General features: G+C 32.0%; 1 protein-coding gene across 1 annotated transcript in view; it reads left to right on the forward strand.

Annotated features, from left to right (window-relative positions):
* Positions 1-12624, forward strand: part of LOC119616492 (general transcription factor 3C polypeptide 1) — a 139318-nt gene continuing 126694 nt past the window's right edge. The window contains exons 1-2 of the mRNA XM_037972851.1: positions 1-224; positions 298-494. Of these exons, the coding sequence (XP_037828779.1) occupies positions 140-224; positions 298-494 (282 nt within the window). The 5' untranslated portion in view covers positions 1-139. The remainder of the gene's footprint in view (positions 225-297; positions 495-12624) is intronic.

Raw genomic sequence — 12624 nt, forward strand, 5'->3', positions numbered from 1 at the left:
GTTGCCACTGGTTTCTAATCCGCCAGCTGTGATTTGACGGGAATAAACAATAATTTGTTTATACTATCATCACAAAGTGATGATTTATTAAAAAATTTTTTGAAATAAATGGGAAATTGACTATATAATTATTTCAAAAATGAATATTTCCAATAGAGGATCTATGCAACGAGTTATTTTGGATGAAATAGCTTTAGAAGGTTTGGAGGGTATAACATTGGAGTGTAAGTTTAAGTAAAAAAGAAAGAAAAGTGAATCAAATTTCTAAACATAGTACAAATTTCTAAAACATTTCAGCATTGTGGGTATATTTAAGTAAATCGCTAAATTTGACACAACCAATCACTAATCAACTTAAGGAAAATGTTTGGAATTTTATCTTGCAAGTTCAACAGCATCTGCAGTTCTTCGAACTGCCAGAAGAACGTAGTACGGTAAAATTGTTTGATCGCTACCAATTTGTAGATAGCGATTTAGGTGTTCCACTCTCCCCGGTAAGTTCGTTTTTATTTATTTACTAAATAGTGTATCTTTTCTATTCTCCTTTAAAAACACGATGACAGATTCAAGAATAGAGATCAAGAAATCCACATTTAAAAACATAAAAACTCATTCAAAACTCAATTTGACATTAATTTTCCAAAAAAGTAATTTTCAAAAAGTTGCTAGATACAGGTTAGCATATGGTTTGCTAATGTCACAATAATGTTATTGCTTAAGGTATTTTCAGACTACAATACTGAGTATTAATACTTGTCAAAAAATCATGTATTGTAATACAATTTTGTAGTCTAAATACAAATTGATTGATTGTGACAAAAAATACCTCTGATTCTTTTGACATACCGACCGTATTTTTAAGTTTTTGAAAAATTTCAAAAATTTCTGATTTTTCATATGTATCAAAGTTGCATTTAAAAACCAAACGATTGAAAATTTTTCCTTTTAAAAAAAAATAAACAGAAAAAATTAAAATTAAAAATACAGAGAACATCATGGAATTTATAAAGGTAAGAAATGAAAATTCAATATATTTATGTTCAATTGCTGAATTTTTTAAGGTTTTAGAAGTAGTTTCTGGTACTTCGTTAGGTTTACAGATCGTCTGATGAGAATAATTAACCCTTTCAGACCCAGTATATCAATTGAGAGATGTCTTTTTTAGTGAAAATTACAAGAAAAAAATATTTCTTGTCTATTAACCTGTAAGCAATGATTGTGAGTAGCTGTTTTCTCTCTACAAACAAAAGAAATAAAAGGCAGACAAAGAAAAATTTGCTAATTTTGGCTCCAATTTGGTTGCGTTATTCGGCAAGTATATACATGAGTCCACATTGTGAGCATTTTTTATTATTATTAAGAAAAAACTTAAAGTTTTACTGATGATAGCTTTATGTTGATATAATGCAATGATTATGCTGTTTCAAGTTAATATTCTTCAAAGTTATTATTAAATAGGGTGCAAGGAAATACAGATATCGCAATTGTGTTGATCAGGCACAACATAGGTTTCCCTTTTTTCCTAGAAAAATCCTTTATTTAAACTAACCATTATGATGTTGAATCAGTTTTAAATATATTAAACTTTGATAGCAAACTATACTACACATCATGAATGTCGTCATTATCCGCTTTAAATCTAAATGCAGATGATGACAGCATATCCTAATTAGGGTCCTATTTATTTCTGTTTTTTTTTTTTTTTTTGATTAATCAACAGTAATCAAACTCCTTTAAACAATAAGCTACATAAAAACGATCATCGATAAGAAAATATAAAACACTATGTCAAATTTGTGGGACGATCGGTGGAAACCGCTTTAAACGAAGTTGTACACTACATAGGTGCATCCTTTGATAGCAAACTATATACACTGGCGGTATGCATTGACATCGAAGGCGCCTTCAATAACGTGCACACTGATACTCTTATCCAATCCCTAGACCAGTTTTATGTTGACCGGGTGCTCCGTAGCTGGATCAACCACATGCTAAGGAACAGATGGATAAGCTGCGAGATGTAGGATATAACTATCAGGGAAAAGATATTTCGTGGTATACCACAGGGTGGCATTTTGTCACCTTTACTCTGGGTTACCTCGATTAATAGGACCCTAACCGAGAAAGGACTTAGACCTGTCTGCTATGCAGACGATGTCGTAATACTTTTAAAGGGAAAGGATCCAAATTACTTGTGTAGAAGAGCTGAAGAGGCTCCGAATACGGCCTTGAGCTGGGCTCAACTGACAGGCCTCAATGTTAACCCTGCAAAAACGGAAATCTGTCTTTTCACAAGAAAGACAAAAATTTCTACGTATATTGAACCTTGCTTCCTGGACAAGAAGATACCAGTGACACAAAGTTAAGTACTTAGGTGTAATCCTTGACCGGAAATAAAAATGGAGACACCACATAGAGGATAGGATCAACAAGGCACATCGGTGCTGGGTGATATGTAGGAGAACTATAGGCATAAAATGGGGTCTTAGTCCTACTATGACAAATTGGCTTTGTAAAAGTGTAATTAGACCAATTCTAGCTTATGCTTCAATAATCTGGTGGACTGCTTTAGACCAAAAGTGCAATATCAAACTACTATGTGTACTACTTCAACTAAGGCTCTGGAAACGTTGCAAGATATTCCACCCATTGAAACATATTTAAGTTATGACGCTGCGCTTAAAGCTAAACGTCTCTTTACTTTAGGCGAACTGGCCAAAAGCGGTTATAGGACACATTGGAAGGTTATACACAATCATCGGATAGAATATGTCGGAAACTTTGAAACGCTGATCCCAGATAGAATGCCTTGGTCAAGCGGAACATTAGAGCAAATACCAGTAGGAATCCGTTGTTACACGGATGGCTCTAAATTGGGGGACAAAGTGGGGCTGGGGTTCTACATTGAGGACCCAGAAACAGAAATATACCACCGTTTACCAAATCATAACACAAGCTTCCAGGCAGAAGTACGAGCAATAACGGAATGCGTAAATTGGATTAGAATAAATATGGCGCCCACAGCGCTTAATACATTTACCGATAGCCAGAAGGCAATTAGGGCGATAGAACTAAATCTAAAACCGTATTGGATTGTAAGAAAGCTTCAACTGAATACTCTCCCAGAGGTAAGGTTCACCTCATATGGGTACCAGCCCACTAGGGAGTAGTCGGTAACGAAAGGTCGAATGTAATAGCTTTAAAGGGTAGGGAGCTCGAGGCAGTTAACTTGACAAACGCGAAACCATTCGACGCAACAAAAGCTGAACTAAAAATATGGTTGAGACAATCCCATAAGGCCTCTTGGAATAATGAAACAGTTGGTAGAACCACGAAGATCCTATGGGGTGACCCTGATGAGAGCAAGACAAAAAATCTCCTCAAAATGAGCAAATCTAAAGTTAGTATGATGGAAATAACATTCCTGACTAACACTGATTGGAAGATTCTTAGGAATTACGTTCAGGAAACTGAGTTTATGAACACTGAAAAATAATTCATTCAGTTTTTTTAATGATAAGGAGCGCACAACAGGTCCAATGGTGGCTTAGGTGTGTTTCTTCGGATTTGATGTAGTGTACATCCTCCTATCAACCCACCTACCTACCATGTCAAATTTAAGGAAAAAATTTCCTTTTAGGATATAAAACTTCCTATTAATTCCTGTTCTCAAAATTATGTACTGTGAATACTTAAATCTAATCTACTTTCTAGAAAACCATTATGACGAAATTCTAAAATACATTAGAGTATAATCTATTCTAATATATAGAAAAGTTTTTTGTATTTTACAAGATACTTCAGAAAGATCGATACGTATCAGCAGATATAAAAATATTCTAAGGATGTGCATTTATAATAGGCTACATTGTTACTTTTTCAAAATATTGTACAGGTCGAATGAATTTAAGATCACTACCTAATACAGCGGTGTTTTCCGAGCCAAATTCCTTCAGCTCCGATCAGGGGATATGATATATACGCAAAATTAATAAGATCCAATACCCTAAGAAATCTTGTATGCAATTTTCCCGAGGTATTGTGGTAGATTTTGAAGTGTTTAAAGGAGCTGGAACTTCTTAAGATTGGACAATCATGTTTATTTTGACAGATTTGATACTGAAAGTCACTCGTTATAAGGCGGAAGGGTGAAAAATTTTACTGTCTGGAAATTTTATGTTACTAAATATCCCCGTCATAACGCACCGAATGACATAAGCTTTCATTCCCCGACAGCCGGTTCTACGAACCGGAATGACCCGAAGTATTCGGCCAAGGGCTGTCAACCCCAGCAACAACAATACAATTTTCTGCAGCGGAGCAGCATCTTCCGGCATTGCTGCTCCGCATCCTTTTGGTCCGTGCCGGAATTGAATTAAATCCCGGACCATGGTTCTGCACAATTATGGTGCAACGCTTGTTTGGGCTGGTGTCATCTCAGGAACTGCTCTGGTGTCATCTCAGGAACTGCCCCATGCTGCTTACAACAACAACAACATAAGCTTTAGTCGCCTTGATTATTATTCAATGTTATCTGATGTTATGCCAAAAACATGTCTTTTAAGTTATTTATTTATTTATTTATTTAAAGTATAATATAAAATTAACTTATAAAATAGAACTTATTGAATAGTGTGGGCTACTAGGCCATTACACTATGTATGTAAATATTAAATTTCATTTAAAACATTGGCATTTATCAGAATGTTTTTTTTTCTAGCTGTCATTCTATTTTGGCAGTTTAGCAAATCTTGTAGTGATTCGCTTGTTAATGTTAATGGGCATTCTTTCGAATATGTTTTATTGTGAGGATTTCAGAGCAGTGTTCACACGTTTTAGGTTGAGTTTGTTCATAATAATTATAGCAATTATAATGCAATCATTTCGACTAAAGTGTTTACAGTAAGGAGGTCGTGCTATGGTGTCGTTATGCAATTTTAGAAAGCTAGTTGATGTACTCCATTGATTTTCCTGTTGTTTCCGTTGATATATTTTGTAAAAGTTGACTATTACTGGGACAAGTGGTGGGACTTCGGTAATTAATGGGTATTTCACTGCATTTTTCGCAGCTAAATCTGCGTATTCTAATGAATTAATTCCTAGATGCCCAGAAATCCAGAGAATGATAATTTCAGCAAGTAGTGTACAGTTTTTTAGAACATATCTTCTATTTTCTCCTTCGAATTTTAGGGATTTGACTGCACTTAAACTGTCGGTACAAATCAACGTTTTTTCTTTCTTCTTTGATGCGTAGGATACTGCGAATCTGAGAGCCGCTAGTTCCGCTGGGAAAATACCGGCATTGTTTGGTAGTAATGATTGTTTTATGATTTTATGGTTTCCGTCTTTTTGTTCAATAACAGCATACGAAGTGTTTCCATTTGAGTAAGATCCATCGGTAAATATTAATAATTTGGCATTGTATTTATCTTTTTCGCTTAAATAAAGTTGTTGAAATATACTTTGATTTACATCGGTTTTTCTAATAGAATTTAAGGATGTGTTGATTGTAAGCATGAAATTTGACGAGTTTTGGTAGTGGTATTTTCATCTCCTTGGCACTTTTGATTATGTTTTGAAGTCCTCAAGAATATGGTGTGTCATCTTTGTCCATTAGTTCCCAGATTGTGTTATGCAAACCATGATTAACATTTGTTATCCTTTTGCCAAAAGCTTGATAGATTGGTTTGATAAAATGGTTTCAAAGTCATTTATTTTTGCTTCAATTCTTAGTGCATCAATAGGAGTGGCTTGAAGGATGCCAGTGGCTGTGCGGAAACATTTGTTTATATTGGCATTTACTTTCTTAGTGTTAGTTTTTGTTGTCCAACCATATATTGTTATAAAGTGTTGAATTAATCCTTCAGTTAGAGCATGGCAAATTGATATTCCAGTTTCCATATGAGGGCCTTTATGCTTAGTGCAAATTATTTTTAACAGATTATTTATTCTTTTTAGTTTGTCGATGAGTATCTTGATATGTCGATTCCAAAGAATGTTTTTTGTGAAGGTGATTCCTAGGATTCTCATTTCAGACTTAATTGGAATTCTGGATCCTCTTATTGTAATTGGAGTAAGATTACACTTGTATTTTTTGCAGATGTGGATAGCTTCACATTTATTAATGGGAATTACAGCTCCTGTTTGATTTGTCCATTGATTTATGACATCGTCACATTTATTAAGCGATGAGCTTGTTTCCTCGTGCGATCCTGAGGCTATTATGAAAAGGTTGTCTGCGTAAATAGATATGTGGTCTATGCCTCTAACAGATCTTAGTTTTTCAAAAAGTGAGTTTATATAAGCTGTATGCAATACCACAGATAATGGCGAGCCTTGATGGACGCCATTGTCCAATTCATAAGACTTTGAAACAAAACCATCTACTTTTACAGATATTCTTCTGTTTGAGAGAAACGATTTTACCAGCTTTAACAGATTTTTGGGCACTCCCCATTTGTGTAGTTCCTCTATAACAACAAAGTTAATAACTTTGTCAAATACTTTTTCCAGATCTTCTGACAAAATCGTAGAGTGCTTTTTTTCTCTCATATTTTCTTTTAGTTTACTCTCTATTTGGTGGCATAAGGAGAAAACTCCCCTGTTTGGTAGATATGCGTGTTGTTCTTTTGCAATGTTATTTTGGCAATGTTTCCATAACCTTTGTGAAATAATTTTGTCAAATACTTTTGATATGACAGGCAACAGTGATATAGGTCTATACCCGTTTGTGGTGTTTGGATTTTTGCCTGGTTTTGGGATTGGGCTCAAGATTGCGTGTTTCCATGCGTGGGGATATATTCCTTTGTTTACAATGTTAGAGAAGAAATTGCATAGTCTTAATTTAAGTGTAATTGAGGAGTTTTTTATCATAGAGTAACAGATTTTGTCTAGACCAGGTGTAGTTCCGCTGCACTTTTTAAGTGCATTTTGGAGGTCATGTATTGAAATGGGATTGTTTAACTCAGTAATTTCATTTGGAATGTTTTCAAGAAAAACGATGTTAAGCTGTCTTTTTTTCTCATTATCAGTGGATTGAAGGTATTGTCTGATCCTATTAAGCACCAGGTCTTTGCGAATGCCTCTCCTATTTGTTATGGATGGGATATGATATCATTGTCATGGTAAATAGACGGAAAGTCTATTGATCTTGAATGTGTTATCTTTCTAACTTTATTCCACAGCATTTTTGAAGCGGAAAAAGGATTTAAGGAATTTAGGAAGTTTTCCCATGTTTTGCGTTTGGCTTCTTTAAACGCTCTTCGTACTAATGCACAATTCCTTCTGTAGTTTATGACATCTGAAAGGTTTTTTCTTCTTCTAAAGAGTTTCCAGCTAGCATTTTTTTCTTGTATAAGAGATGCGATATGTGCGTTGAACCAAATGAGGTTGTTCTGGCTTTTATGTTTTGGACCTTGGCTTACCGGCATTGATTTGTTTGCAGATGTTCTAATTATTTTACTTATTGTGGCCGCTTCTTTATTTATATTGTCAGAAATTGGATTGTTAATTGAAAGCTTCTCGAAATAACTACCCAGTCAGCTAGATTATCGTTAAATCTTTTGACGTATTTTTTGTGATAGGAGTTGCCGTTTTTGTTCTAAATAAAAATTGGAAAATGATCGCTCATTTCCTGACTAAAGCATTTCCAGCTTAAGGAGATGGCTAAATTCACCGTAGCCATGGAAACATCTATTGCTGTGAGAGAGTGTCTCGTACTTAAGAGTCTTGGAGATCGATCATTTAAAATAGTTAGGTTTCTTTCATTGGCAAAATATTCCCATAGATTTCCTGCTCGTGAAGTGTACTGAGAGCCCCATATTGTATTTTGTGTATTTAGGTCCCCACATATCAAATGTTGGCCGGAATTAAATTTTGGTATGGTATTTATTATATCTTGATTTACTGTAACATTTGTTTCTTTATATACAGTTAATCTCAAAAATAAGTATACAGAAATACTGACAATTGGTTTTATTTAAAAAAGGATATTATTTTTTCAAAAATCAAAAAAGTAACACATTTATTTATTAAAAACAATTATGATAATTATTATTCACTACTTTTTTTCTTCATATTTTGGTTCTTTGAGTTCTCATTTAAGCTGAAGTTAAGAAGGTGCAAAATTTACGTCACAAAAGTAAGTATACAGATCATTTCAGTATATATTTGGTTTAATTATATTAACAAAATTTATGGAAATTTTACTTGTATTAATAAATAAAATATTTTTTACACATTTTAAAATATTTTTAAAAAAATATTTTTTACACAATAACTTGGAAAAAATCTACTTTTAGTTCCGAAATCTTGAAATTTGGGCCGATTGGCTCCGGAATTAATTAGTAGGACAGTTTTTTTCCCACTTCTACGATTTTTTTCCACTTTAGACCCCGGATTTTGGATCTGGTGGTCATTGAACCCTCCAAATGATGCATTGGAAATAGAATTTTTAACTTTTGAAAAGAGTTGTTATTTCGAAATTAATGTTATATGCATGGATTTGGCCATTTTGAACAGAGTACGTTCTTAAAAAACCGAAATTTAACTCCGATTTCTTAAGACTTACAACATAAACTTTAAAATTTGGATAATTCTATATATTTCCTTTAATTTAAACAGGTTTTCCAAATACTCCGATTTCCAAAGCATACAATAATGCTACCAATCATATCTTGATATACTTGATACAATAACCATGTTTTATGGATCGGACATTTTATTTGTTCTAGCAACAAATTAAGATGTATCTGTGTTCAAAATTGTTCAATTCGTATTCATACCACCAATTGAGCCTGATTTAATATAAAAATCTTACTATTTTGGACAATAATCAATTTCAGAACCGATATGTAGTGTAAGTTATTGACATGGTCACCATTTGACGATTATTGGTAGTATTTAGAAGTGTGTAATGGATGATTGGAACCAAAAAACTTGTTTTAATTAATGGATACTAGTACAAATATTATTAATATCACAATTTAAGATATAAATTTTAGGAAATCATCGTTAAATATCGAATATGAACGCTATACTATGTTAAAAACGGCAATGTTCCGCAATGGATTGCAATTATTGTACAGAAACAATTAATTTAAAAGTTAAAATATCGTCTTCCAATGCATCATAATGAACAAACGAGGGATATTATTGAATACCCGATCCAAAACTCCGGGGTTTAAATAGTCAGATGTTCTTAAATAGGAAAAACTGCTCCTATAAATAATATTCAGATCAATTACCAAAAATTTAAATTTTTCGGAACAAAAAGTGAATTTTTTCCATGTTATAGTGTACAGAATATTTTATTATAAAGTAATTACATTCAAACGGTAAAATTTTCATGAATAACATATTAAAATTATCTGTATACTTATTTTTGTGACGTAAATTTTGCACCTTCTTAACTTCAGCTTAAATGAGAACTCAAAGAACCAAAATATGAAGAAAAAAAGTAGTGAATAATAATTATCATAATTGTTTTTAATAAATAAATGTGTTACTTTTTTGATTTTTGAAAAAATAATATATTTTTTTTAAATAAAACCAATTGTCAGTATTTCTGTATACTTATTTTTGAGATTAACTGTACATATATTTGTGATGTGTAGATTTTCTGTTCCACTAATAGTTAAAGTTTGATGTAGAAGGTAAAAATTGTCTGTTTTTCTGTATAATATGAGTTTCTTGTAAGATTATTATGTTTGGATTGTGTTTTTTTTATTAATAGTTCTAAAGCAAATTTATTTGCTTTAGAATGTTCCATTGTATTATGAATAAGTTAAGACCAATGTTCATGAAATTTAATAAAAATAGAAGAATTATAAGTTGTTTTTTGTGATAATTCTTTTTCCTTGTTTTCCTTTTCGGCAGCTGTTTTCTCCATTTGGGTTTTAATGTCGTAATATATTGCACGAGAATATGGAGATAATTCATCTCCTGGGGACCATGTACCAATTTGGGTTGTTCTTTTCGGAGTCATATGGTTTAATTCAGTTTCAGTTTCCATTTCTGTTGTGATATTATTTACATTTTCTAGTGGGTGTTGTATATTTTTTGAGGGTTTTGTTGTTGTTTTTGTGTTTCTGAGAGACTTGTTGGTTTGATTGTTGAAGTTTGTTCTTGAGTATTTTGTTTTACTGTTTCTTTGTTTATTGTAGTGATTTTGTTGCTTTCCTTGTTTTTCGATTGTTTTTTTTGCGGTATTTCTTTTTCATTCGCTACGTTATTTGTTCCTTTGGTAATATTTGCAAATGTGGGTTTGGGGTTATTTTTTGTAAAAATTTTATGTGCTTCTGGATTAGAGTTATAAGTTTTCCATGCATCGTCGCATTGTCTTATTTCTGGGAGAGCTACAAAGTCATCAACACGGAACCTTTTACCCCTGTTGGTTAAGTCCTCATCCTGGGTGTGAACCATTCATATTTGGGTGCTCAGAAAGAGGTTGAAATTTTTTCCTTAAAAATTTTTGTTATTCTTGATATTTAAGCAACAGTAAATAAGAAAAAAAAGAAACACGTTTCTGTTTGTTTAATGTAAAATGAGAAAACCGTTATACTATCCGCACTTATTTAGAGAAAGAGAGAAAAAGATCGACTTAACACGGCAATTGCCTAAGCAAGACTCTGTCTTTTAAGTTAATTTATATAACAAAAACTGTTAAAAGGATCTCTGATTTGATTGTAGCTTATGACTTAGGCCACACAATTGTGCGATGTTCTTGATATGAAAAAAAAACTTAATAGCTATATTGTGTTGGTGTATTTTATGCCCAATAAATAATTTTTTTTTGAATTCTGATAATTTTGATGATTTTACAAGTAATATAAGGTATAGGTATGAAAGGGTAAAAAAAAATTATTAGGTAAGTTTTTAATTTTAAGTTGCGTGATCATGACCTTGTCTGTGAATATATTTCAATTCCGTTGTAATTTTACGAATTATTTATACATATCTAGCAAAAAGTTACATGACAAAGATGTAGTTTAATCTGCACCTCTGATTGATGATGAATTCGTTCAATTTAGGTGAATCATGCATGATTTTAACATAAGCGTGTCATTGGCGATCACGTGTTTATGCGATCACGAATTTATGCAAATTATAAAACAAGTTGGTATTGGTGAAAATATGAAAGATTTTCTGAAGAAGTTTCAAGAGGGAAAAGGCAAATATACCATTGAAATTGACGAAAATTCAATGGTAGGGTGGGAATGGTGGGATGAAGAGGCGAGAAATGCAGCTAGGAGAAAATATCACCACACGCGTAGGTTTGTCGATGGTGAAAATTTGGTATCAATGGAATCCGAACTTAAAAAGCACATATTCAGTTTGAAGAAGAAAGCATTTGATGATCTCTTGATGAATTTATCTGGACCGAATAGTTCCAGGGACTTTTGGATCCTATTTCTTCATTTGAGTTCCGATTTAAAAAAAATTTCGTATATAGAATCTCCTCATCGAGCACTATAAAAAATGTCGTCATAGCAGTAAATTATCTCTTATAGTTTAGGAGATATTCGCATTTGAAAATTAAAATTTTAAAATTTTTACCGTTCTTACTTTAGTTTTTTGATAATAGCGGGTCCAAATATTCCCGATTTTCGCCATTTCTTTTTTTATTCGCTTAACAACAAGTTTATATATCAAGCAGTGAAAGAATTATGTAAAAATCATGACTGAGTCCAAAGTTATAGGCATTTTAATTTAAAAAATTAAAAAAAGGCGATTTTTTGCCATTTTTTTGGGAAAAAAGTATCTTTTTCTTTTTAAGTTATCTAAAAAGTTTCTAAGAAGATGTATATAGAATTTATACTTTTTGAAAAGCTGACTTTACATAAAATACGATAAATGAAACAAAACCTAAAAATTTTTGATACCGAGGGGACCAGGTCCATCCAAAAAACCCTATTTTTTTATAGAAAATTCAATTTTGAGCATAAATTCTCAAATCGCATAGTCGATATCAAATTATAGTGACCTGTTTTATATGACCCAATATGTTCTTAATCATTTTGTAACGGGTTTCGATAACCCCGCCCCTGGTATGGATATAATAGGCAAAAAACCAAAAAATCCCATTTTTGGGATTTTTTAAAACTTTTTTGGGAATTCCGGGATTTCTAATAAGAAAATTCGAACTTTTTATTTAATTTTAGATTTTGAGTAAAAAAATCTACCTAACTGTAAAATTTCATCAAAAAATATTCATAAATAAAATTTTTATTGCAATTTGAAAAATTTGTATCTTCGCAAAAACTGAATAAAAAACATTTTTTAATTTTTTTAAAAAAAGTATTCCGCGAATTTTTTAATTTTCAAAAATTATATACAGTTTTGAAAAATAGACAAAATTACCTTTCCATTGATATATAACATGCCTACCTAATGTTTTTTAAGTGACAAATTAATTAGGGAAAACTCAACATCTTTTAGAGAATTTACCTAGTACTATTATTTTCATCCATACATTTGTTAGGCATGTTTTACTACCTAAATTTTTATGAATTTTTACAGCCACTTTTTACGATTAATCTTTTATTCTTTATCCCTAAAAAAAATTAACAAGTATTTATTTTATATAAAAATAGTCTTTATTTATTTTTTTTTTATAAATTAATA

Source organism: Lucilia sericata, unplaced genomic scaffold (genome assembly GCF_015586225.1).
Source record: "Lucilia sericata isolate MDLA Ls3-8-SP2 unplaced genomic scaffold, ASM1558622v1 Contig000076F_arrow, whole genome shotgun sequence".
Lineage (NCBI taxonomy): Eukaryota > Metazoa > Arthropoda > Insecta > Diptera > Calliphoridae > Lucilia > Lucilia sericata.